The sequence below is a fragment of the Dipodomys spectabilis genome, unplaced genomic scaffold (genome assembly GCF_019054845.1).
Source record: "Dipodomys spectabilis isolate Male_0828 unplaced genomic scaffold, ASM1905484v1 ptg000069l, whole genome shotgun sequence".
Taxonomy (NCBI): domain Eukaryota; kingdom Metazoa; phylum Chordata; class Mammalia; order Rodentia; family Heteromyidae; genus Dipodomys; species Dipodomys spectabilis.
In genome coordinates this window covers 5445245-5472510 of record NW_024870746.1, presented here as the reverse complement: position 1 = coordinate 5472510, position 27266 = coordinate 5445245, and the positions used below count along the sequence as shown (strand labels likewise).

Below are 27266 nucleotides of genomic sequence, written 5' to 3'. Positions count from 1 at the left end.
TGAAATTTTCCCTCCTAACTGGTGTTAGCCAGTGAAGGTTTCTGAAAAGCCCTCTTGGTAAGGAAGCTTAGGAGAGCAGGCAAAACTGGAACCTGAGAATAGCCCTCCCTCAAAAGTCGGAATACATTTACCAAAGACAGCTTCTTGACAGAAACCTTGACCCTTGGATTATTTGCATGTATATATAGTGTTCATTAGTAAATTCCATTTGCATGGGGCTATGTTAGTGTCCAGATGTTTCCCCTACTTAAAAACAGTTTCCTAGGAGGAGGAGACCCACAGAAACTGGCTATGGGGAGGGGGGGGACTCATCCCAATGTATCCCATAAATCCAGCTGGGGTACATTATACAGTGGTGCCAGCCTGAGGGTGGGCAAGGGAGTTGATCAGGGACTGGACTCAGGGGCTAATGTGTTCCCTCCTTGCCTCTCTTTCCACATCTGGAGCCCTTCTTCCTCCACACATGTGGATCCAGGAGCCACAGAAGGTGGGGTGCAGTGGGACATGAGAGGAGGAGGAAGAATATGGGGAGATTCTAGTCCCTCCCACTTAGAGATGCGGTCGCCATGGTGACTAAGGACCAGTGAGGTGGGATGGGGTTGGGGATGGGGGTGGGGGTGTGGCAGGGAGAGAGGCACTGGGAGACCGGAAGCCTGCCTGGCATTCCAGGAGGAGGGAAACGCAGCAGCGGCATCCCCAAGCCCCAGGTAAGGGATCTCCAGGCAGAGAGCTGACAGTTCTGAAAGGAGGGGGCGGGCCATTGTCTGGCGCCGGCTCTGCCCTAAGGAGGGGGCAGACAGAGGGGTCGGGCCATTGTGTGCAACACTCAACACAGCTTCTAGCACTAGCCAGACTGGAAGAGGGCTAGAAGGCTCTGGGTACGGGGTTAGGAGGAATGGGTCTGTGTGGGCAACCAGAAGGCTGGAGACAGACTGGGATGGGAAGAGGTGGAAGGATGCAGGGCATATAGAGGCTTGGGGACTGCCGAGTGCCTATACCCCCAGGAGGCACTCAATCTATGTAAATTGCTTTGACTTGCTTGTGATCGTAAGAAGAGGATAGGTAGATGAGGAACAGAGCTGTGGGGCTAAGGAAGCAGAGCAGGAAGCTGATGGTCCCCAGGACTGCGTTCTTCTGAGGGCTGCCCCTGAGGCTGGAGGAGGAGGAGTTGGGGAAACCGGACCTGCCAGGTCATTGGTGAGGTTTGACCTGGCTGTAGGAGCTTTTTCTTCAGAAAGGCATTCCTGCAATACAGGGACACAGAGACCTGGGTTGCTGGAAGTGCTGAGGTAGCATGGGGTGAGATGGAAAGCAATTGCTCCATCATCCTTCCCACCTCCACCCACACATCTAATCTTTACTCTGCCATACAGCCAGATAGGAAGGGGCTACTGTTCCATGTGGTCTTAAGGATTTTTTTTTGGGGGGGGAATGTACCCCAGTTGGATTTAGGGAATACACTGGGAGAAGTTCCCGAGGATGTGGACCCTTGGGGTTAAGCTGAATATTGTTGTCTTGGGGGGCAGGGGTCACCAGGCTGGGCTTCAGGGCTTGTGAAAGCATAGGCTGGGAGAATCTTGGAGTGAGACTTTAAAACTGGCACTGCCACTCTGGCCTGGTCCCAGAAGATCTGACCTTGGGGCCACCCCCTCCCCCCCACCTGCTGCCTGACGCTAACCCCAACCCAGCCAGGTCCTTCCCCTCCCTGGCCTTGGTTTCCTCTTTTGTGCAGTGGGGGAGGGTGTGGGGCTGCCAGCTCTGAGCCTCTGGGACGCTGTGGGCAGGACCTGTACATAATTTGTGGGGCCCAATGCAAAAGGCAAATGTGGGCCTCTTATTTAGAAATTAGCAAGACTTCCAAAATAGCAGAGTATTAGACACAGTGTGGCCCTTCTGAGAAAGGGGCCCTGTGTGACTGTACAGGTCATGTACCTGTGAAGCTCACTCTGTTTCTGCTTGATATTACCAGTGGACTCTTTGGATCTGACTCCAGAGGTTCAGGCATGAGGGGTTACACTGCTGCTGGGGGTAGGGCTTAGAATACCCTTATGTCCACCTGGCTCTTTGCTGGATTTGATCTGGAGATGGAGACCCTCAAGGAGGCAGCAGGTAGGAACTGGCGGCCTCACCTCAGGATGGAGTCAGGAATCCCCTAGAGTGATTGTTTCTTAACAGCCTAGAGAAGACAGAGATTGCTACCCTCCCACCCTTCCACTCACTATCTCCATCCAACTGCACTTCCAACCCTGGGAGAAGGTGAGTAGGACTTGAGATACCATGTAGGTAAGGGGAAGATCTGAATTTAATTTGGCTCCCTGAGCTTCACTTTTATTCTTGGTAAATGGAATTGTAAACCTACCTGCTAAGTTATTAGGAAGAAAGAAGCTAGACAGTGTCAACTCTTCATATTGACTGGTGAGGCTGGGGAGAAAAGAGATTTTGGGGCTGGGAGATTTCTGAGTGCTAGGGGAAGGAACTAGGACAGAGCATGGAATCTACACTTCCAGAGGGGACAGGAATAGGGCATCGGGCAGGGAGGATGGCACTGAAAATCCCCCTGGCTTTGCCCATCATAGCTCCTCCCAGTGACCCAGATAAGCCTATCTGTTCCAGTAGAGAAGCCCTGGGATGGTGGCTTCCCAGATCTGAGTGGCAGTAGGCAGGTTGAGGAGACATAGAAGATGTTGGGATCAGGAGAATGGAAGTTTTGCTTGATTTTGAGAGCTAGGCAGGGTCCTGGCAACCAGCCTCAGAGTCTGGGGGAATCTTAGGCAAGTCTCAACAGATACACTTGTCAGGAGGGATTCTGTATAAGCCAAGTCTCTGGGGAACTAAGAGGTAATGGAGTAGAGTTTGCAGAAAGAAGGCTAGGGAAAAAAGGGTGCTGAAAAGGCATTCTAAAGAGTAACTTGGGCTGGTGCTGTAGCAGGAGGGGCGGAAGTTACATTATAGGAAGGACTTCCTGTTGTGTTTCAAAAGGAGAGAGGTTACTTATTGGAGTTGGGTTAGCCCTGAGACATTCATGGTTTTTAACCTGAAGTCAGATGACCTGGGTGAGTGGGCAGGAACCTAGCCACTTTATAGGCCATGGAGCCCTGGTGCCTCATTAACCCTGCATTATGAGGTTCCCACTCCCATACCCTGGAGCCTAAACAGCCACTCTTGGGGGCTGGATGCCTCAGAAATGTGTCCCATAAGCATGAGCCCAGATGGGGCATTTCCTGGGCTTCTCTCTGGCCTGAAGCCATGCTGAGATTGATAGAGATTGTACTACAGGAAGGATTTTCTCTGCTAAGTCATGGACAGTTGCCTAAGACAGTTGTTGTACCTTTTAAAACTGAAAGTGGGAGGTTTGAGGATTAGACTCCTTCAGGGACTTCCCAGCAAGTATGAGTAGTGAGACCCCTCCATTTGAATAAAGTGAAAAGAGGAATATGAAACATAATGTCATGTCCCTTATTTGGGAAACCTTGAGTAAGAAGAGAAGCCGCAGAGTGTTGGTTAGACTGGATGTAAAATGGTAAAGAGATGGGGGGGGGGGGGTGTGTGTGTCACTGAAGTGACCTGAAATGGCCCTTTAAACTTTCTGGATAGACTAAGGCAGGTGGAGGTGGGGAAAGAGGTGTGTCTCCTGTGGTGCCAAGGAGTTTTTTTTTCTCCTTCCTGATCCATCAACTTCCGCCCCAGCCAGGATCTGTCACAACTCGAGGTGGAAATTCTGGTTTCCCTGGCCCAGAGCTGGTGCTGGCTTTGGCATGATGGGTGCCTGGAGGGCCGCGCTCCCATTTCAGCCTGGTTGAGCCTTCTGCCCCCTGCCTTTGGGGCCTGAGAACCCCCTCCTTCTTTCTTTTGGATGACACCCCCACCCCAGAGTGTGGACACCCGAGTTTCTCACTGTGACTGGTCCAAGAGTATGTGAGGTGAGATGGGCAGCTTGAGGTTGGTGATCTTGGGGCCGGGGGAGATGATTCAGAGCCTCAGGGAAGCAGAAGGCAGGAGGAAGTGGGAGCAAAGAGACAAGAAGGATTGCCAAAACTAAGAGACACCCCCTAATCCCCCTTTAGTCCAGCCCAGGCTGTTCCAGGAAAATGTGGAGAGCCACGCTGGTGGGTTGCATTCACATTGCTTCCTGAAAGAAGAAGGCCAGGTAGGCTTGAGGGAGCTGCAAAGCCCCTGAGCCCCTGGGGCTCACAGGGAGCTTAAAGCAAGTTGGCTCAAACCTGGGCTGTCAGTCTGGGTCAGGGTGAGTGGGAGGCAACATAAATGTCAGCAGATCTGAAAGTGATAGGAAAATCGGAGGAGTTTTTATTTGGAGTACAGGTCTCGTCTGCCCAACCTCAGGTATCTGTTAGTGGAGGCTCTGGGCTCTGAGAGCCTTGAATGGCTATGGAAGAAAGACATATAGAATTCCCTGATGGAAAGGTAAGAAATGGCAGGGCAGAGCTATTGGTGAGGAGACCAGAATGGGCAGCACAGGGAACCCTGAGCGTCTACCCAGAAGGAAAATGAGGCAATAGGCAAAGCTATGAGCTAGGAGCATGATAGAAGTGAGATTCTGAGGGCTATACTAGATGGGGAAGTGCCCCCTTTCTATGCCCCCCCTCGACTTCTGCTGCCAGGGGTTCTCCAATTGGTCCTCAGGGGGGATGTGGTAAGGACTGCTTACCCAGAAAGTGCCTGCGTGCCTGTTTCCTCAGAGCCATCGGCTGACAGCCTCTGGCTGAGCATGGCCCTCTCAGCTCTGGGCCTGGACCCCTGCAGCCTCCTGGGACTTTTCTTCTTCCAACTGCTCCTGCTCCTGCTGTCACCAGCCACCACCATGGATAATGGGAAGGGACCTATGCCCAGAGTCAAATACTATGCAGGTAAGTGTTTTAGGGCCAAGAGGTGGTGGGATGATGATGCAGCGCTGGAGAGGGGTGGAGGAAGGAGAGAGAGAGAAGGCAGAGAGAGAGAGAGAGAGAAAGAGAGAGAGAGAGAGAGAGAGAGAGAGAGAGAGAGGAGAGAGAGAGAGAGAGAGAGAGAGAGAGAGAGAGAGAGATGGGAAAAATGGACTTGGAGAAACAGAGATGGGAAGAGATGCCAAGGAGCAGCAGAGGGCCCAGCAGAAGGAAAGAGAAATGCAAACCAGGAGGCACAGAATGAGGGAAGAGAAGGAAAGTCCAGGATCCAGGACCATCATTCCTTCCATTTCTCCAAAGCTGGTGTTATCTCTTTCCCTCAAGAGTCACAGTTACCTAGCAAGACAACTTAAGCTCCAAAACAAAACAACAACAAAAACCCCAAAATGCTTGCATCCCTGGGTACCCCTAAATCAAGATATCTGCTAGAAAATCATCTGTAGAACTGGTGACCCATAGCTTTCCAGGCCAAAGCCAACCATAGAGACCAGGTCATGTGTAGTACCTTGGGCACCAGGAGTACAAGAATACAGTGTAGCCCATTGGATATGGTTTGGCGCTCTGCAGCACAGCTAAGGTGACTTCTCACTGGGGCTATAAGGCTGCTGGCCCCTCATCTACCAGGGGAAGACTCAGGGAAGGAGGTGGGTCCTTCAGTAGTAGGGGCACAGCACAGGTAATCCTGAAACAACCTGGTAAAGGAGATGCAGTTGCCCATTGATGAAGAGGCCTCATTTGTGTGGGCCATGAGATTAGGAAGATGGACATGCCTGTCCTCAAGGAGCTCACAATCCCAAAGGGGAAGCAGAATGAGTAATCAGACAGTGCTCTTGCAGAGTGGAGTATATACAGGTCCTTCCTTCCCTATCTTTTCTCTCCCCCATCCCTCCTCTTGATCCTAAGATTCCCTGAGCCTGCAGAGGTAACAGTTAGTCTAACAAGTGTCAACGTGCAGATGTGCTGATGAGCACTCCTGTTTAGGGCAGGAACACATGCACGCGCGTGCGCTCGCACACACACACACACACACACACACACACATGCAAGCATGTGCGCAAGGCAGACAACAAACCCTAGGTGAGCTTCCCACAATGAATTCACTTTCCCTGCAGGTGATGTTCAGGTATGCCCTCATGGACCTCAGAAAGGGAGACACATGCTTCCTTTCTGTTCATGGTGTTTATAGAGGTGGAAATTTCCTGTAGTGAAGGAAGGAAGGAAACAGCAGGGGTAATGGAGGTGACAGGAAGGATCTTAAAACCCCTAACTACTCAGACACCGTTCTGTGTAAACTTCCCTTCCTTGCTGTGAACACCTTCCTGTCTATCTGCCGGCTGTCCCCCCTCCATTGGAGATCCAGGTGTCTTATTCTACTGTAGACACCAGACTTGAAAGAGCATTGAGCCTCATTTCATTTCCTGGCTATCTGGGGGTACAGGCACCATCCTCTAGCCCTAGGCTGTCATTGCCTGTCTCTGGCTGCTTCTCTTCTCTACTGGGGACTCAACACACGAAGCTCCTGTGACTACCAGCAGGGGCACAGGGGCCTGCTGGTGGAGAAGAGGGAGTCCAGCAGCCAAAGCCTGGAGATCCAGCTCTGTCAACCCTTCCCTTCCCTTCCTTTTGTCTCTGGAGTCTGATGCTGCCCACAACTCCTTCTCACTTTCTCCTTGTCACACCTCTCAACAGGAGATGGACGCAGGGCACTTAGCTTCTTCCACCAGAAAGGTCTCCGGGATTTTGACACTCTGCTCCTGAGTAGCGATGGAAACACTCTCTATGTGGGTGCTCGAGAGGCCATTCTGGCCTTGAATATCCAAGATCCAGGAGTTCCAAGGCTGAAGAACATGGTGAGGAGGCCAGGGATTGAGGGTGTGAGCTGGGAATGAGAAGGGAACAGCATCTGCCCTGTGCCAGAACAGCCCAACTGCCTTTCTCTAACTCAGCAGTTTTTGCTATATACATCTTGTGAGTGTAATAGCAAGAAATATTTTATGGTCTCACTATTCATTGGTATCACAAGTATTGTTTGAAAAATGTCAAATTCTAAAATGGCTGATAGGGAAATTACCAACGTGAGATAAACATTGACTCAAATTGTATCAATAACTTAATTGTATCCACCCACTGGTAGAAATCATTAATATTTCTGTTAGTACCACCCTAGTATGTAGCAACTTGAACTACAGAAGAGTAGGAAGGGAGGGAGAGTATTCCTCGTTATTGATCCATTCCAAGGTTTATTATTTATTTATTATTTTTATTTATGGTTAAAAATGCAGATTGTCAAAGTGTGCCACAGGAACTGATATTTTGACAATAGCTCCAGGAAATGTGTGGTTTAACAGCAGCTGCTGTGTATACCATACTTTGCATTAGATGATTGCATCTACAACCCTGGTTGTAGATCAGCATCCTATGAGAGTGAACAGACAATGAGTGGCAGAACCTAGCTTTGAACTTAGGTCTGTCTCATTCCTAAGGCTGTCTTCTATCATCTATGTCTTGATGAATATAATAGTTTTGAGTTTGATATTATAACTCCCCACTGGTATGTCACTAACCAGCAATCCTACTGTTGATTTTTTGTGTGTATATATGTATGTATGTGTGTATGTATGTATGCATGTATGTATGCATGTAGTCAGTCCTGGACCAGCAAAACTCAAGGAATGGTACTGTCCCTGAGCTTTTTAGCTCAAGACTAGTGCTCTACCACTTTGAGCCACAGTGCTACCTCTGATTTTCTGGTGGTTAATTGGAGATGAGTCTCATGGACTTTTCCACCCGGCTGTTTTTTTAACAGCAATCGTCAGATCTCAGCCTCCTGAGTAGCCAGGATTACAGACATGAGCTTCTGGCACCCAGCATGATTTTTATTTATTTGTTTGCATGTGCGTGTGCCTGTGCGGGTGCGTGTGTGTGTGTGTCTGTCTGTCTGTGTTTGTGTCAGTGACTATGTTGGTACTGAGGTTTGAACTCTGGACCTCAAGCTCTCTTTAAGCTTTTTTCTACCACTTGAACCACACCTCTTCTTCTGGCCTTTTGCTGGCTAATTGGAGATAAGGGTCTGGAAGATTGACCTGCCCATAACTTAAAACTGAGATTCTCAGATCTCAGGCTTCTGAGTAATTAGGATTATAGGCATGAGCCACCAGCACCTGACCCTACTGTTGATTTTATGCTAGAGCTAGTGAGGGGATAGCAGGTCACAGAAGATGCAAAGACCTCATTTCTTTTCATCCCCCCCTCTCAACTCCCCACTTCAGATATCTTGGCCTGCCAGTGACAGAAAAAAGAGTGAATGTGCCTTAAAGAAGAAGAGCAATGAGGTAAGCAGAGGTGGAGGAATGAGGTTTCTGAGTAAAGACCCAATGTCTCTAGACATGTGGGACAGACAGAGGAGGGCACTCATTTGCATGATTTTTTTCTTGGATCATGTTGTACAAAGTTATACAGAGAGAGTTCAGCATTGCCCAGCCCTTCTTTGCACTAGGAAGTGTGGAGACAATCTCTAGGGACAGAAGAGCTTGGGATAAGGGGTCTCAAGGTCTAAATTCTCTGTCTCTCTACAGACACAGTGTTTCAACTTCATTCGTGTCCTGGTCTCTTTCAATGATACTCATCTCTACGCCTGTGGGACCTTTGCCTTCAGCCCGGCTTGTACCTTCATTGTGAGTTACCTTACACCCAGCTCACATGCCCCCAAATGTCCCTTTTTACATCTACCCACAGCCAATCTTCAGTAGCTCTGGAAGACTTGGGTCCCTCAGGACCCTCCCGAGCTTCTTGGCCCCTCTTTATCCCTTTCCCTTCCTCCCTCATGCTTCTCATTTCCCAGATGTGAGATCCTGGCATTCTGGGCCCCCAGCCACTTCCCCCCTTTAGGGACTCCAAGATTCCCACCTGCTGCCCATCTTGGAGGACAAAGTCACAGAAGGGAAAGGCCAAAGCCCCTTTGACCCTGCTCACAAGCACACAGCTGTCTTGGTGGGTGAGTATCAGGCTTCCTGAAATTGGATTATGATAGAATTACTAACAAGACAGGAGACAGGAAAGACAAAAGCCTCAGAGCACAAAATCAGAGGGAGAGTCAGGCATCCCAACCAGCAGTTCCGGTGCCACAGAGGAGGTAAAAGATAGACACATATGTGAGAAGACTCAGTGGCACCAGGTTGGAGATGGGAAACAGGCAAAGACAAGACCTTGAGTTTTACTCACTTGTTTAACCAATGCACCAGAAAAGGTGCTGTGGTGTGCCAGGCACTAGGTTAGGTCTTGATGGAATTATAAAGAAGAATCATGGCCCTGTGCTTTTACACAGACCATTATAGACCTTCTTCCCTGGCTTCCTGGAGGAAAAAAAAAAGCCTTTGGCTTTTGAGTAGGAATTAGAAGAAATATAGGTAGGACATGCGAGGTGTTCCAGGAAGAGAAGGGTATGATTGAAAGTGTGGAATCAGAAAACAGTCACCTGGCATCAATGAGTGATTCTACTTGACAAGTGGTTCAGCTGGGTGTGTGGGGGAGTATCCAGAGAAAGGCTGGGGAAATACCAAACACAGAAGACCACATTGACCAGTTCCTTTGGCTTTGGGGCTCTGCAGAAGGATGCATAATGAAGACTGACAGGTGCTGACCCCAGCCAAGGGCAAGTCTGGCCAGGGCAGGGTAACTTTACCTTCATCTGTTAAATTCTCTCTTGCTCCCTTCCCTACTCTAGATGGGATGCTCTATTCTGGCACCATGAACAACTTCCTGGGCAGTGAGCCCATCCTGATGCGTACACTGGGATCTCAACCTGTTCTCAAGACTGACACCTTTCTCCGCTGGCTGCACCGTAAGGACCGTTTAACTCTCAGCCACTATGGGTCTGGCCGCTTCCCCTTAGATCTGAAACCTGTTGGGGGTACATGCCATGCATTAGGATTACCGCAGGCAGGGAAGGCACAGCCCTGGTCCTACGAAGCTTTCACTTTGCATAAATAAAGTCACACACACCTCGTCCCCATCATTCCCCTGGGCAAGCTGGAGCCTATTTCTCAGGTTGTCACAAAGGGGAACCCAGAGCATCCAGATGCTCAGACCCTAAGCCCATCTGACCCGCCCTCCGCAGCGGACGCCTCCTTCGTGGCAGCCATCCCTTCGACCCAGGTTGTCTACTTCTTCTTCGAAGAGACAGCTAGCGAGTTTGACTTCTTTGAGAGGTTGCACACATCCCGGGTGGCCAGAGTCTGCAAGGTGAGCCTTCTGGGAGGGAGGCAGGGCTGGTGAGGCAAAGCCAATGGGGAGGTGGCAGAGGCGAGCTTGAGTTCTGGAGACCCAATGGGAGTGGGGCTACGCGGGGGGCGGGGCCCTGTGAGGCAGAGGGCGTCCCTGACTCCGCCCACGACCCCCAGAATGACGTGGGCGGTGAAAAGCTGCTGCAGAAGAAGTGGACCACCTTCCTGAAGGCCCAGCTGCTCTGCGCTCAGGAGGGGCAGCTGCCGTTCAACGTCATCCGCCACGCGGTCCTGCTGCCCGCAGAAGCTCCCTCGGTTCCCAGAATCTATGCAGTCTTCACCTCCCAGTGGTGAGCAGTCGGGCCCGGAGCAGGAGGGCTGGGCACAGGATCTGAAGACAAAAGCAGTGTCAGCCAGCTAGATGAGGGAGGCGCGAACTGGGCTGAGCCTAGCACATGAGTTCACTGTACTTGTCACAGGAAAGCCGTTTGGTCTTTACCACCTTCCAGAAATGTCACTCTGTCCTTCATGAATGTGGGGAAATTTTGGTCCAGGGATAGAGAAGCCTGCGTCAAATGTGCAAGGCCTTGAGTTCAAAACACTGCCACAAACAAAAGTCTATGAAAAAAAAATCAAGCTGGTTATCGGTGACTCACCCCCATAATTCTAGACAGCCAGGAGGCTGACATCTGAGGATCAAGGTTTGAAGCCAGCCTGGGTAGGAAAACCTGTAAGACTCTTCCCTACAATTAACTACCAAAAAAGCCAGAAGTGGAGCTCTGACTCAAGTGGTAGAATGTGGAGTAAAAGCAAAAGCTCAGGGGCAGCACCCAGGCCCTGAGTTTAAACCCCAGGATTAGAAAGAAAGAAAATAGGGGGTGGGGAAAGAATAAGGAAACGGGAATAAAAGAAAAATATAGGGCTGGGAATGTGGCTCAGTGGTAGAGCGCTTGCCTTGCATGCATGAGGCTCTGGGTTCAATTCCTCAGCACCACATAAGCAGGAAAAAAAAAGCTGGAAGTGGCTCTGTGGCTCAAGTGGTAGAGTGCTAGCCTTGAGCTGAAGAGCTGAGGGACAGTGCCCAGGCCCAGAGTTCAGGCCTCACGACCGGATCCAAAAAATAAAAAAAGAAAAATATAGCTGGGCACCAGTGTCTCATGCCTGTAATCCTAGCTACTCAGGAGGCTGACATCTGAGGAAAGCAGTTCAAAGCCAGCCTGGGCAGGAAAGTCTATGAGACTCTTTTTTTTTTTTTTTTTGGTCGGTTGTGGTGTTTGAACTCTGGGCCTGGGCGCTGTCCCTCAGCTCTTCAGCTCAAGGCGAGCGCTCTACCACTTGAGCTATAGCACCACTTCCGGTTTTCTGGTGGTTTATTGGAGATAGGAGTCTCACGGTCTCTCCTGCCCGGGCTGGCTTTGAACCACGATCCTCAGATCTCAGCCTCCTGAGTAGCTAGGATTACAGGCGTGAGCCACCAGCGCCCGGCCTCTATGAGACTCTTATCTCCAATAAACCGCCAGAAAACTGGAAGTGGCATTGTGGCTCAAGTGGTAGAGCACTGGCCTTGAGCTGAAGAGCATATATAAGCTCACTATGTTACACAAGCAAATCTTAAGTCCCTGGCTGCCAGCCAAAAGTGAGCGTTTCCTAATGGCCAGGGCCAAAAGAGAAACATCATCACTATCATTAGAGAAAAAGAAAAGCACTGTTTTGAAGCTGAAAAAGTTTCACTGATGTGTCTAAGGTGCTACAGTGTAGTCTGAATGGACCCACACTTCATCTGTCAGGTGCCAAAGTCATTGATGTAAATAGGGTCTAGGATCTAGAACTGAGAACCTGGTTAAAGAGCAAGAGAGACTAGCCCTATCTCCACAGACCAGGACTGAAGTAATACAAATCATAGAGTAGGCAGGCTTTTGGTAGGTTCTCTGAAGGCCAAGAAACCAAGAGGTTTCCTGTGGAGCCAGCCTGAAGCCGGTTATACTGCCCCTCCTATGGGCACAGCCTAGTCTAGGCAGGCAGGATGGGCAGGAGCCACCCCAGGGCCTGTGTCCCAATTAATTCTCATTAAGGATAATCATATTTCAGATCCTAAGATGGGCCTCCAGCCAGGCCAAGGGCCATAGTCAGTGAACTCCATGGGGCTCTCCCAGGCCTTATCACAGGAAGGGAGAGAAGAGGCAGCGAGAGGTTAGTCTAACCCTCCACATGCTGCCCTCCTGGAGTTTCTCACTGAGAATGGGCCAGGGCTGGAGGGGCAATCAGCTGGTATGGCACAGGAAACCACAGACAATGTCCTCTCTGGCTGATTTCAGGCAGGTTGGAGGGACCCGGAGTTCTGCAGTTTGTACTTTCTCGCTCACGGACATCGAGCGTGTCTTTAAAGGAAAGTACAAGGAACTGAACAAAGAAACTTCACGCTGGACCACTTATAGAGGCCATGAGACTGATCCCCGGCCAGGCAGTGTAAGTACTTTGCCCCTACTAAGTAAAGCCTGCCCCAAATATGAATGTAAAAGCCCCTATTGTAACATGGTGAGTGCTCAGTAACTGTTCAAGCTTCCCACTTCACCCAACCCATCTGCTCAGATACACATATGGCCAGGTGCTCCACATTCCACAGATGTCCAACTCTGTCCTATCCTCAGAGTCGTTGCCAGGATTACCTTTCTCTCAAGGTTAAGTGCACACCAAATATCTAGAGCTACCGCTCAGGAACTAAGGGAAGCTGGGGTGCTTGCCAAGCATTATCTTGAATAACTTCACCTGCATTTCTTATGTAACTTTCTTAGTTGTCGACCTTGCTGCCACTTCTTTCATGGTTCCTGGCTTTCTTCCTCTCTTCAGAATCTGGTCTCTCCTGTGTCACTGGATTTTTCTCATTCATGGAGTAAAAATCTGTCATCCTGCCCTACCTCTTATGTAATTTTTTCTAAAAACCATACACACACATATATGATTTGAAGAATCAAATAGGTCTATAAGACTGGTTCTAAAAATAGCCGTATTCTCTTTTTTCTTCTTGGGAGTACTGAGATTTGATCTCAGGGAAATCCTCTTATTTATGTTTCCTGAGTAGCTGGGATGCTAGGCATACACTACCAAACTGATACCCATATATTGCCTGGACTGGCTTCAAACCTTGACCCTTATTTATTTGTTTGTTTATTTGTCAGTACTGGGGCTTGAATTTAGGGCCTTGCCCCCTGCTTAGCTTTTTTGTTCAAGACTGGTGCTTTACCACTAAAGCTATACCTCTACTTCCAGCTTTTTTGGCAGAAATAAGAGTCTTTCAGATTTTTCTGCCAAAGCTGGCTTCAAACAACAGTCCTCAGATCTCAGCCTCCTGAGTAGCTAGAATTGCAGGTGTGAGCCTGGCTCCCGTTTGAAACAGTGATCCTTTGAGCTGAGCTCTGCTCAGCTTTCTTTTTTTTTGTATTTTTAAATTATAAAAATACTGTACAGAGGGGAGGTTACATGAGTAAGGTAATGAGTACATTTCCTATTGAGCATTGTTACCTCCTCATTTGTTTTTCCCCAACCATCCCTTCCCTCCCCACTTCCCCAACTCCCTCCCCCCAAGTTGTGAAGTTCATTTTCAACATAGTGTCTTCAGCTTTCTTTTCTTGTTTTTAAACCAAGCTATTGCTATGCAGCTCGGCTTGCAATCTTCTTGCTTTAGCTTCTTGAGTACTGAGATTACAGATGTATACCATCTTACCTGGTTTATAGCCCATTCTCTACCCTCTCTTTCCCAACTACCTTCAAGTCTTTTGGTCTTGATTCTTTTTATATTTTCATCCAAATCTCATATACCACATTCTGTGTTCTTTTGTTAGTTATGATATTGAGGAAGGAACCCATAATCTTACATAAGCTAGCTAAACACTGTACTATTGAGCTAAATACAATGTTTTATTGCTAGATCTTAATATTTTAGTTTCAGATAGTGTGCACTGAGTTCCTTTTTCTGGAAGGTGAGAATTGAATTGTGGTTTGCCACCAGTACCCAGTGTGCTAGACTACTGGTGAGAACTGGTTTTGCACTATCACATGTTCACTGACACCACATTGGTATCTTGAAATCATCTATGAAGGAAATGGGAAAACCAGCAAATACCACAAATCAGGCTTTATATGTCCTTCCCTTCCAAAACAAACTGGCTAACCAACAAACCTAGCCCCAATCTACCAGTATAGTTTTACAATAATGTTTCTTGGAAGTACTGGGGTTTGAACTCAAGGTCTTGTGTTTGCAAAGCATATAAATGACTGCAAAGCCATGTCTCTAGTCTCCAGCCCATTTTTGCACTGGTGGTTTTTCTGATAGAGTCCTGTTGTTTTCTGATTATGTTATACTGTTTCTGCTGGTACTGGAGCTTGAACACAGGGCCTTAAGTTCATGCTTAGCTTTTTTGTTAAAGACTGGTACTCTATCACTAGAGCCACACTTTCACTTCTGCTTGCTTGCTTTTCTTTCTTTCTTTCCTTCCTTCCTTCCTTTCTTTCCTTCTTTCTTTCTTTCTTTCTTTCTTCTTTCTGCTGGTTATTAGGAGATAAAAGTCTCTTGGATTTGTCTCTCTGGGCTGGTTTCAAACCTTGATCTTCAGATCTCAGTCTTCTGAGTAGTTAAGATTACAGGTATGAGCTGCAAATGCCTGGCTGCTTTTCTGCCTAGTCTAGCTTGAACAAATTTGGATCATCAGTAGCTAGTACAGGTATGAGCCATCAATGTGTAGCACTTGTAGTTTTGCTGAAGTCCTAATCCCAGTATGACTATTGAGATATAAACCAGGCTTTTATTTATTTTTTTTCTTGCATTGCTGGGAATCAACTCTAGGGCCTCACACCTGCCAAGCAAGCACTCTACCACTGAGGTACAACTCCAGTCCTATAGTAATTTTGGTTAGATCAATATTTATGAATCTTATTATTCACAGATGAACCAGGTAATAAAGCCATGATTACTTTTCCTTTTTGCATAATTGTTGTTTTCCCTGAGGTTAGTAATTATTTTGATTTTTTTTGCTTGCTTTGTTTTCAAGCTCTTAACTCTAATCCAACCCCACACTCCTCCTGAATGAAATGAGTATCTCCTGAAGACAGACCCATTAGCTATTAAAAAAGTTTCATCATCCTAAAGACCTTTTAGATTGTTGTTTGGATCATAGCTGCCATCCTGGAATCTCCCTTCTTCAACATCCTGGGGATTCCCTTGGCCTTTCCTAGAACAGGTCTCACATTCCATAGCTTCCTCTTTTCTTCTCTTCTCTTTTCTTCTCTTCTCTCTCTTTCTTTCTTTTCCTTCCTTCCTTCCTTTCTTCTCTCTTTTTTTTTTTTTTTTTTTTGGTCGGTTGTGGGGCTTGAACTCTGGGCCTGGGCACTGTCTCTCAGCTCTTCAGCTCAAGGCCAGCACTCTACCACTTGAGTCACAGTGCCATTTCCAGTTTTTTGGTGGTTAATTGGAGATAAGAGTCTTATGGACTTTCCTGCCCGGGCTAGCTTTGAACCTCGATCCTCATATCTTAGCCTTCTCGGTAGCTAGGATTACAGGTGTGAGCCACCAGAGCCTGGCTACTATTTTTCTTTTTGAGACAAGGTCTTGTTATATAACTAAACTGCTTCAACTATCTACTGCACTGTTATCTCCTCTTTCCTTGTGCAGTCCTCAGGCTTGAACTTCAGGTCTAGGTGCTATCTCCCAGCACTTTTTGCTCAAGGCTATCAATCTACCACTTGAGCTCTAATTCCAGTTTTTTGGAGGTTAATTGGAGATAAGAATCTCATGGTCTGGGTTGACTTTGAACTCTGATTCTCAGATCACAACCTCCTGAGTAGCTAGGCTGACAGGCATGAGCTACTGGCTTCTGAGTCTCACTATGTATGCTAGGCCTGTCCTCAAACATATAGTCCTTCTACCATAGCTTCCCAAGTGCTGGGATTGATTGTAGGTGTATATCATTGTACCTGGCTCTAGAGAATATCTCAACTTTATCATATGTACCTTCTATCAGATTTTCCATTTCTTATAAAATATCTTAATTTTATAGGTTTTTTTGAGCTGTGAACATCCCTTTTATAAAAATAGAGAATTTTAGACATAAAAAGTAGACAGAACAGGGCTGGGAAGGTGGCTCAGTGGTAGAGCGCTAGCCTTGAGCTGAAGAGCTGAGGGACAGTGCCCAGGCTCATAGTTCAAGCCCCACGACCGGACCCCCCCCCCAAAAAAAAAAAAGTAGACAGAACAGTGAGTGGACCTCCATTGGTCAACTTCAACATATAGCCAATCAAATTTGTTCCATTCATTTACCACCCATTTAACATTTTGAAGCAAATTTCATCTGTATTAGTTTCTGCTGGTAGCTATGGCAAATTATTATAATCGTAGTGGCCAGAAATTACAAGTGTTAAGCATATTCTCTCTTTGTTGATAAGAAAATAGTAAAGAATGGTGGAGCATACATTCTAGATCTGACTAAATACGTTTTATCTTTTCCTCCTTGAAAATTAAAAATATTAATTTAGTTTATTATTTATTTTTAATTTACTTAGTAGTATATATTAGTTGTGGGATTGGAGGCGTGGCTCAGGTGGTAGAGTGCTAGCCAGTGAGCAAAAGTATCAGGTACTAGGTTTGAGTCCAGGTCTGGGACAAAAAAAAAAAGAAGTATATATTAGTTGTGGGGGGGGGGGGGTTCACTGTGATGTTTACATACATATAAACAATATATCCTGTTCAGCCTCTCTTCCTCTGTGATTCTATCTTCCCCAAGGTTTTTATTTTTATTTTTTGTATATGCTGGTATTGAGGCTTGAACTCAGGGCCTGGGCACTGCCCTGAGCTTTTTTTGCTCAAGTCTAGCGCTCTACCACTTGAGCCACTTCTAACTTTTTTGGTGGCTAATTGGAAATAAGAGTCTCAGAGACTTTCCTCCTTCGCCTGGCTTCAAATCTTGATCCTCAGAGCTCAGCTACCTGAGTAATTAGGATTGCAGGTATGAACTACTGGCTCCAAGATTAATTTTTTTTCAAATTAAAATAACAGAATGGGCTGGGAATGTGGCTTAGTGGTAGAGTAATTGCCTAGCATGCATGAAGCCCTGGGTTCAATTCCTCACTACCACATAAACAGAAAAAGCTGGAAGTGGCATTGTGGCTCAAATAAATTGTGGCAAAAAATAAAATAAGATAAAATAAATAACAGAAATTTATTCTGAGTTCTGAAGGCCATGAGTTTGAAATAGGAGGGAAATCAATTTCTCTTAGTCTTTAGCAGCTGTTTCTAATCCTTGGGCTTCCTTAACTTGTAGCTATGTCACTTCAATTTGCCTCTTCACTTGTCATTTCACCCTCCCCTTTCTGTACCTCCTTTCCTTTTCTTATAAGTTACTTGTTGATGGATGCCAGTGGCTCATGCCTGTAATCTTAGCTACTCAAAAAACTAAGACTTGGAGTTCATACTTCAAGGCCAACCTCATCAGATAAGTATAATGATAGATTCCAGCAAATAATTGGCTACAGGTGTGTCCCAAGTGGTAGTGAATCAACTAAGCAAACAAGCCAAAAGGCGGAGAAAGTACAAGGTCCTGGGTTCAAATTCCAGTACCAGAAAAAAAATTAAAAAGCTATTTAAAAAAAAAAGTCATGTGGGGCTGGGAAGGTGGCTCAGTGGTAGAGCACTTGCCTTGCATGCATGAGGCCCTGGGTTCGATTCCTCAGCACCACATAAGCAAAAAGAAAAAAGCCGGAAGTGGCGTTGTAGTCCAAGTGGTAGAACACTAGCCTTGAGCTGAAGAGCTGAGGGACAGTGCCCAGGTCCAGAGTTCAGGCCCCACGACTGGACTCAAAAAAAAAAAAAAAGCCATGTGAAACTTTATGAAGACACTATGTCCATCAGCAATAGGGACTCTGTTGTAGTTCCACTGAGGATGGTAATGCTAGGCTGTTGTATTGGGGACTTTTGATGTCGATATATGTAAATGTTCCCTCTTAAATCTCTAGTCAGTTTTCCCAGACTCTTCTGGTCTGTTTGGAGAGAGATGATCTGGCCCTTGGTGTCTGGGAATCATAGGGAAAGAGAATGGGGTGTGCTTGTAATCCCAGCATTTGGAAGGTTGGGCCAGGAGGATCCCTGGCCAACCTGGGAATACGTAGTGAGGCCCTGTCTTAAAAAAAAAAAAAAAAAAAAACTAAATAAAATACTCCTCCTTACTTAAGCTTCTTCTTTTCACTTCCACAGGAAGCTGGGGCTGTAATTCATACACTTTAGAAAATTCTGCCTTGTGATCAGTTCGTTTGGGGCTTCCCTGGGGCTGGCTCATGAAAATTTTTTTTTTTTTTAATCTCTCTTTCTCTTCTCTAAGTCTTTGACTGTTTATTCAATTGCTTTGCACTTTTCAAAATATGGGTGTTTCTTTCCTTAAAAAAACGCCTGTGGGAAGAAGTGAAAGTAGGTACATACATTCTTGCTGGCATCAAAATGAGATATATAAATGTTATTACCTTCCTTATGAGGCTCAAAAAGGTGACATAATTTGTGTAAGGACACCTTAGACAAGTTTTGACAGAGCTGGACCTTGTCCCAAGATGATGCTCTGGGTAGGAAGGACAAAAGATTCTGCCCAAAGATCAGGATCTAGCTCTCTCTGAGCCACAGCATGCTGATGTTGGCGGGGGCCTTTCAAGAACAGCCGGTCCAACCCCCTCACACATGAGTGAGAAAAGGGAGGCTGAGAATGGGGAAGGGAGTCTCCCAGAGTCATGCAGCAAATTCGTGCACCATCATGATGAGAGACACTCCGTGCCACACCACCTTTCTGTGATATCCTCTTTTAATCATGGACTCAGCTAACATTCACTGAGCTCAGGTCCTAGGCTATGCTTGGGACTGCAGACAGGAGAAAACATGGTTTGTCTTCAAGGAGTCTTTATCCTGCTTCTGGTCATTGATAGCAGTTAATGTTCACTGAGTAGTCACTGCAAGCCAAACCTTGTGTGTATTAGTGCACTCTGCCTTTATGGTGAGCTTGTGTGGTGGTACTGAGGAACCTCAGGCATACTGAGGACAGAGCTCAAAGCCAGGTCTAAAGTATGAGCTTTAACCACTGTTCTGAGTTGAGGGAGGAGGGCAGAGGAGAACAGCAGAGGGGGAGTGAGGGCAGTGGGCAATATGAGCTTCAGGGAAGGGGTGAGCCAACCTGATCTGCCTCCTTCCTCTCTTAGTGCTCCGTGGGCCCTTCCTCTGATAAAGCCTTGACCTTCATGAAGGACCATTTCCTGATGGATGAGCAGGTGGTGGGGGCACCCCTGCTGGTGAAGTCTGGGGTGGAGTACACACAGCTTGCCGTGGAGACAGCCCAGGGCCTTGATGGACGCAGCCATCTGGTCATGTACCTGGGGACCTGTGAGTATGGGATTCCAGGACATCCCCCCCAAGGGATGCACCCAACCTGAGGAGGGAAATCTGAGTTTACTTGCTTGTTCAACCAAAAGTTAATATGTCTTGGGCCCTGTGTGGCTCTACGATACAGCAGTCCCTAGTCTTTCTGAGCTTTCAGTTTTTGTTTTTATTTTTGTTTATTGAGAGGGATAGACAGGGAGGGCTTGGGTGGTCTTAGTAAGACATAGTAAGGCACAGTGGCTGATGCCTATAATCCTAACTACTCAGGAGGCAGAGATCAGAGATCAAGGCAAAATGTTTGTAAGACTCCATCTCAGCCAATAAAAAGTTAATGCAGTGGTATATGCCTGTTATCCCAGCTAGCTACAGCAGAAAGCTTAAATAGGAGGATCAAGGTCCAGGCTGGCTTGGGTGTAAATTTGAAAATGCATTGTTAAATAACCAAACAAAGACAGGCTGGGGTTATAGCTTAAATGATAAAGCTCAAGTACAAAGCTCTAAGTTCAGTTTTCAGTATTTCCCAAACAAGCAACCCCTCCCTACCCTTCCCCCCAAAAAAGACAGAACTGCCTGTCTTCTTGGGGAAGCTGTGTTGAGGGGTGAAGAGTGAATAGGTAGAAGGAAGCTGGAAACAAGGAGTGTGGAGGTCACGCTTTGGAAGTGGGGCTGTGAAGGGAAGGTGATTGGAGGAGGTCCAGCCAGGCTGTGTGTGTGTGTGTGTGTGTATGTGTGTGGTGTAGTTACTTGTTTTAAGACAGTGCCTCACTATGTAACCCAGGCTGGCCTCAAAAGTTACATAGTCCTGCCTTAGCCTTATGAGTTCTGAGTGCTGAGTAGCTCACACCACTAGCACAGGCCTTGTTTTGTGGAGGTAGTACTATACTATGATTTGTTTTTTTGTTTTTTTTTTTGGGGGAGGGGGTCAGGTCGTGAGGCCTGAACTCTGGGCGCTGTCCCTCAGCTCTTCAGCTCAAGGCTAACGCTCTACCACTTGAGCCACAGCACCACTTCCGGCTTCTTTTCTTTTTGCTTATGTGGTGCTGAGGAATTGAACCCAGGGCCTCATGCATGCAACGCAAGCGCTCTACCATTGAGCCACCTTCCCAGCCCTAGAGCCTCATGCTTGCTAGGTAGTACTCTGCCTAGAAAAATCCACAACTGTAGTCCTTTTCATGTTGTTTTCTAAATATGGTCTTGCTTTGTCTAGAGCCAGCCTGGATTTGGATCCTCTTATTCATGCCTCTCTTGTAGCTGGGATGATAGGTGTGAGCCACTGCACCAGCTTTTTTTTTTTTTTTGTGGGGCCTGAACTCAGTTTAGGTGTTGTCCCTGAGCCTCATTAGTCAACCATTTGAGCCACAGTGCCACTTCTGGTCTTCTGGTGGTTTATTGGAGATAAGAGTTTCACAACTTTTCTGCCCAGACTGGCTTTGAACCACAATCCTCAGATCTCAGCCTCCTGAGTAGCTAGAATTACAGGCGTGAGCCACCAGTGCCCAACCCTTTTTTTTTTTTTTTTAATAGATGAGAAAGACTAAAAGGATTTGATAAACAGGGGAACAGTGCTGAGATGAGTTAGAAAGGGGTAACTGGCAGGAGAAGTTGTGAAGGGAGGAGTCCGGAGAGCGGTAAGGGAGCTACTCGTCTCTGCTGGGCTGGGAGTGAAGCTGTGTGTAGATTAGGTACACACAAGAAACTGGAGAACCTCATATCTGAAGGCTTTTGTGTTTCCCATGAAGTAGTACACAAGGTCATGAGCTAGATGTGGCGGTGGGTTTGAGGAGAGAGGGGTAAACTCAGTCAGTGTAGAAAGACGGGAGGAGAGCGGGTGAGTGGAGAATGTGACAATTGCCATGAAATTGAGGACCTGGCTGAGGTGATGGCCTTGAGCTTTAATGGTAGAAATCCTTCAGGTTTATTCTTCTAGGCTGTGCTGAAAGGCATTCTGGATCCTTTGTGTCAGCTGTGACTGTATTGGGTAGACAGCAGGAACAACACAGACAAAAATCTCTGGCCTTGTGGAGTGGGAGGAGATAGACAATAAAGAACTCCAATAAATAAATTACATGGTAGTTAGTCATAAGGTGAGAAAACCAAGTAGACTCATGGGGAGGTTGCCAGTTTTTTATTTTATTTTTTTCCCAGTACTGGAGTTTGAATTCAGAGTTTTGACCTTACTTGGCTTGCTTACTGAACTGTCACTGTACCATCTGAACTATACCTCTAGCCCAGCTTTTTACTGGTTATTTTGGAATGTCATCTCATTGACAATTTCTGCCTAGCTGGTTATAAACTGTGTGCCTCTGGATCTCAGCATCCTAAGTATCTAGAATAACAGACATGTGCCACTGACCCCTGACTAAAATTTTTTTCACTCTTTTGGTGCTGAGAGGCCTCCCACAATCATGGTTAATAATCCTAAAAAATGTGGCTTAGGGCTGGGAAGGTGACTCAGTGGTACAGTGCTTGCCTTGCATACCTGAGGCCCTGGGTTCGATTCCTCAGCACCACATAAGCAAAAAAAAAAAAAGAAAAAAGCCGGAAGCGGCGCTGTGGCTCAAGTGGTAGAATGCTAGCCTTGAGCTGAAGAGCTGAGGGACAGCACCCAGGCCCAGAGTTCAGGCCCCACGACCAGACCCCCCCCCCCCCCAAAAAAAAATGTGGCCTAGTGGTAGAGTGCTTGCCTAGCATGCATGAAACCCTGGGTACAATTCCTTAGAACCACATAAACAGAAAAAGCCAGGAGTGGTGCTGTGGCTTAAGTGGTAGAGTATTAGCTTTGAGCAAAAGAAGCTCCAGGACAGTGCCCAGGCCCTGAGTTCAAGCCCCAGATCGGGGGCGGGGGGGGGGGGGGGAGAATAATCCTAAAAACCAGACACTCCAAACTTTCTGTAAAAGTATGGCAAGTACCAGTTTCACAAAGTGACACAGAGGCAAGGATTCTCTGTTTGCCTAGGAAACATGACACTGATAGTGACAGGAAACAGTGGGCTACAGTGGGTAGGATAAGCCCATTTTCTGGAATAAGGCCAAAACTTAAAGAAGATTGTATGAAAGTGTGAGTATGTTGAACCTTATTGCAGATCTAAGAGAATGCTGGCCATTAAGAGGTGAAGGCAGGGCTGGGAAGGTGGCTCAGTGGTAGAGTGCTTGCCTCGCATGCATGAGGCCTTGGGTTTGATTCCTCAGAAAAAGCCTGAAGTGGCACTGTAGCTCAAGTGGTAAAGTGCTAGCCTTGAGCTGAAGAGCTGAGAGACAGTGCCCAGGCCCAGAGTTCAAGCCCCACGACTAACCAGAGAAAGAGAGAGAGAGTGAGAGGAGGAAGGCATTACAAACTGGGAGCAGAGAGGAAAAGGGGAAAATGATCCAGTTCTAAACTCTTATTTACTTACTTATTTATTATTTTTGTGCTGGTCCTGGGGCTTAAACTCGGGGCCTGGGCACTCTGAACTCTGAGTTGCTATTTTTGTGTGTGTGGTGAAGTGGGGAGTTGCTCAAAGCTAACGATCAACCACTTAAGCCACAGCTCCAATTTTGGCTTTTTTTTTTTCTAATTAGAGATAATTGTCTCACAGACTTTCCTGCTCAGGCTGGCTTTAACCTCAGATCTCAGCCTCCTGAGTAACTAGGATTACAGGTATGAGTTACCAGTGCCCAGCTCATTTTTGTTTTGTTATTAACACAAGTCATCCAGCTTAGAACTAGATTACTTTCCTCTTTTTCCTCTTTTCTCCCAGTTTGAAATGCCTTCATCTTTCTCTCTCTCCTTCTTCCTCTCCCTCTCTCCCTCTCTCTCTCTCTCTCTGTCTCTTTCTCTTTTTTTTTTTTTTTTTTTTGTCGGTCATGGGGCCTGAACTCAGGGCCTGGGCACTGTCCCTCAGCTCTTCAGCTCAAAGCTAGCGCTCAACCACTTGAGCCACAGCGACACTTCTGGCTTTTTCAGCTTATGTGATGCTGAGGAATCAGACCTAGGGCCTCATGCATGTGAGGCAAGCACTCTACCACTGAGCCACCTTCCCAGCCCTGCCTTCATCTCTTAATAGCCAGCATTCTCTTAGATCTGCAATAAGGTTCAACATACTCATGCTTTCATTAATCTTCGTTAAGTTTTAGCCTTGTTCCTGAAAATGGGCTTATCCTACCCACGATAGCCCACTGTTTCCTGTCACAATCAGTGTCATCTTTCCTAGTTACTCAGGAGCTGAGATCTGAGGTCAAAGCCAGTCTGGGCAGAAAAGTCCGTGAGACAATTATCTTCAATTAACCACCAAAAAAGCCAGAAGTGGAGCTGTGGCTCAAGTGGTACAGTGCTAGCCTTGAGTAAAAAAGTTCACAACAGCAGATCCTGGGTTCAAGCTCCAGTACTGGCATCCAAAACAAAACAAAAAACAACTATACATTTTTTTAAAGAGATAATATCTTCATGTTTAGTCCAGTTTGGCCTTGAACTTGAAAATTCCTGTCTCAACCTCTTGAGTTCTAGGGTTACAGGTGTGTATCACCATGCCTGGCTAGATGGCAACTTGTAAAAAGTTGGTCAGGTTAGACCTTCTCAAGGTGCTTTTGAACGGTGACAGTTGATTGAATTGAAGGAGGCTGGTTATATGACTTTCTACATAAGTGCTCAGCTGATTCCTGCCCCCACATCTGTGGACCACCTGGGTTTCTCCAGAGATGGAGTTTTGTCAGGAAATTCCAGAGAAAGGAGAAGTGCAGAGATTCTAAGCCTTAGTTCACAAGAGGCCCCTATCTCTTCCCTGAGGTGGGGCTGAGCAGCGCACACATACCCAGTGCAGATGCTCGAATGAAGGAGCAGCCAGCTGCTGGGGAGGCCTTGTGAGGGTAGATAGGGATCCAAGAATGAGGGGCAAGAGCTCAGATCTCTCTGTCTCTCCACAGCCACAGGGTCCTTGCACAAAGCTGTGCTGAGTGGACACAGCACTGCTTATCTGGTGGAAGAAATCCAGCTGTTTCCTGACCCCGAACCTGTTCACAACCTGCAGTTGGCTCCCACCCAGGTTAGAAAGGACGTGATCATGAAATGACTTTTTGGGCCTGGCCTTAGAGGCTTAGTTGGGCTGATTCCAGGGCCTGTGCTGGGTACTGAGACTTTACGAGGTATATCTGGGGGCTCCCTGACACTCTGAATTTCTCTTCCAGGGTGCAATATTTGTAGGTTTCTCAGGAGGGGTCTGGAAGGTTCCCCGAGCCAACTGTAGTGTCTATGAAAGCTGTGTGGACTGTGTCCTTGCCCGAGACCCCCACTGTGCCTGGGACCCTGAGTCAAGAATTTGCCGCCTTTTGTCCAACCCCAACCTGTGAGTGCCAGTTCTGGATGGTGGCTGAATATGGCCCACCATGATCCTTCTTACTCAGCTTCTGCTACCGTTCTTCCCTCTCCAGAGATCTCTGGCACATTCATGCCAAGAGTCTACTCTCCTGTGGTGGGTTCCTCCTGGGCTGGCGTTTTACTAGGCACTTCTGAAGCTTCTCCAGCCTGTCTGAGTTTCCCATCCCTCCTCTCTTGTTCTATCTAGTTTTCCCAGCCCCCTCCCAACTTTCCCTCTGTACTTCTCTCCCTTTCTCTTGCTCTTCCCAGGCCTGTTTGAAGGAATAACCTTTGACCTTTTCTTGTCTTGCTTTCTCAGGAGCTCCTGGAAGCAGGACATGGAGCGAGGGAACCCGGAGTGGGCCTGTGCACATGGCCCCATGGGCAGGAGCCACCGGCCTCAGAGCCGCCCTCAACTCAGTGAGTGTGGGATCAGGGGCGGCACAAAGGCTCTGGTGGAGTGGACAGTTTGCTCATGTACCTGTCTACTCAAAGGAGATCTGGGTCTTAGTTCTGAGCCAGGGCTACTTCATGATAGTATTTGGCTTAATATGTTAGAGTTGGACTTCAAAGGACTAGAGGATAGTTGGGAGGAGTGAACATTGAGGTTGGAGTTGAAATGGACCCTGGAAGTTGGAGTCTTCCTTTCCTCTTTCTCTCCTAACTATTTTGCCCCTTTTCCCTGTCTTCCAGTTAAAGAAGTCTTGGTTGTCCCCAACTCCATCTTGGAGCTCCCCTGTCCCCACATGTCAGCGCTGGCCTCTTACCGCTGGAGTCATGGCAAGGCGGCAATCCCAGAAACCTCCTCTGCCATCTACAATGGCTCCCTCTTGCTGTTGCCTCATGATGGAGTTGGAGGCCTCTACCAATGTGTGGCCACTGAGAACGGCTTTTCATACCCTGTGGTTTCTTACTGGGTAGACAGCCAGGACCAGCTCCTAGCCATGGATCCTGAACTGGCTGGCGTTCCCCGAGAACGTGTGGAGGTCCCATTAACCAGAGTTGGCGGGGCTGCCATGGCCGCCCCGCGATCCTACTGGCCTCACTTTCTTGTTGTCACCGTCCTCCTTGCTTTAGTGCTTTCTGGAGCCCTCATCATCCTCCTAGCCTCTCCGCTAGGAGCTCTCCGGGCCCGAGGCAAGGTCCAGGGCTGTGGGACTCTGCCCCCTGGGGAGAAGGCACCATTGAGCAGGGAGCAGCGCCAACAGCCTCCCAAGGAACACAGGACCTCTGCTAGTGACACGGACACTGACAACAACCACCTAGGCACTGAGGTGGCCTGAATTCTGGACATAGGCTGGGCTGTTGAGAAGGGCAGGCCCCTGGCCATGCTGGCTTCAGCAGAGGCACCCTGAGCAATTCCCAGACAAAGCTGGGAATGGCACAGAGACCACCTTGCTCCCATGGCAGAAGCCATTTCTACCACTCTGTGCCACTGATAATGCCCCATAGGGCTATACATGGCAGCCTGCATTCCCTGTGTCAATCTTCCTTGTGCCAAGCACATGGAAGGCTCTGTAACCCCAGCTGCCCTAGATCTGACCCTGCCTTATGACAGGAGGAGCTGGAGAGGATCTTCTGGCCATTGCTGAGACCTTATTGGACACTTAACTGTCCCAGGAGACCCTGGAAAAACCACCAGTTCCAGGGCTTTTTGGTAATAAGCGCAAAACATCCCAACAGCATGAGCTAAGATGTCACCCCCGAAGACTGCCCTCTGAAAGCAGCTACAGCCTCGGACGCCAACTCCTCCCTCTCCTGGAGGTCTCTAGGGTCCTGAAGGAAGCTGTTCCCTCATGTTCCCCTTGTCAACTATGTGCTGCTGACTCCAACGAAGTCTTTCCTGAAGTCTGACTACCTTCCTTCTTGTTCCCGTTTGGGTAGATTGTTACTCTTTCTGCCCTTCCCCCAACAGCAGGGGTCATCTGAGCCTTGTTCACTCCTTTACCCTGGCAGACCCCTGGAACTGTTCATTTCCCCTTCCCTTTGTTTTGGGATTCAGAAAACAGCTTGTCACAGACAGTTTTATTTTTTATTAAAAAGAGAAAGCTTTTTTGTTGTTGTTGGAAGGGCTGTACTTGGACACAAGTGGTCAACACGTGCAGGGAGCAGGAAGGAGGACTAGGTTTGTGGGTAGTGCTGTCGCCAACTCCTGACTGCTTCTGCTGCCCTGCCAGCCCCATCCCAGAGCCAGCCCCGAAGCCCTTCCCTGGGCTCCAAGAAGAGCTGGGAATTACCGCCAACTCTACCCCTGCACCAGCCCTACAGCCATATGGACTAAACTCTTCTGTGTCTGCCAGACAGGCTACACCTCATCTGCCAGTGACTCCCTGGCCACAGCTGCCACTGTTGCTGTCCTTAGCTCTCCCACACTTCTCGTGACTCCAGCTCAGCCCCCCCACCCACAGGAGTTG

The 27266-nt window shown here is 47.7% G+C and overlaps 1 protein-coding gene across 2 annotated transcripts; it reads left to right on the top strand.

The window, feature by feature from the left end:
* The first annotated feature begins 1933 nt into the window (after positions 1-1933).
* Positions 1934-26904, top strand: Sema4a (semaphorin 4A). 2 transcript variants are annotated; one of them, XM_042682186.1, is made up of 15 exons: positions 1934-2256; positions 4698-4865; positions 6591-6751; positions 8171-8233; positions 8477-8575; positions 8790-8895; positions 9625-9741; positions 10018-10142; positions 10301-10473; positions 12439-12589; positions 19346-19526; positions 24423-24541; positions 24684-24841; positions 25172-25272; positions 25546-26904. In XM_042682186.1, exons 2-15 carry the CDS (start codon positions 4727-4729, stop codon positions 26133-26135), a joined length of 2283 nt encoding a protein of 760 aa, XP_042538120.1. In that variant the 5' UTR covers positions 1934-2256; positions 4698-4726; the 3' UTR covers positions 26136-26904. The 2 variants fall into 2 exon arrangements, with proteins under 2 accessions (XP_042538120.1, XP_042538119.1); XM_042682185.1 differs by lacking the exon at positions 1934-2256 and adding an exon at positions 3705-3920.
* Positions 26905-27266: the final 362 nt, after the last annotated feature.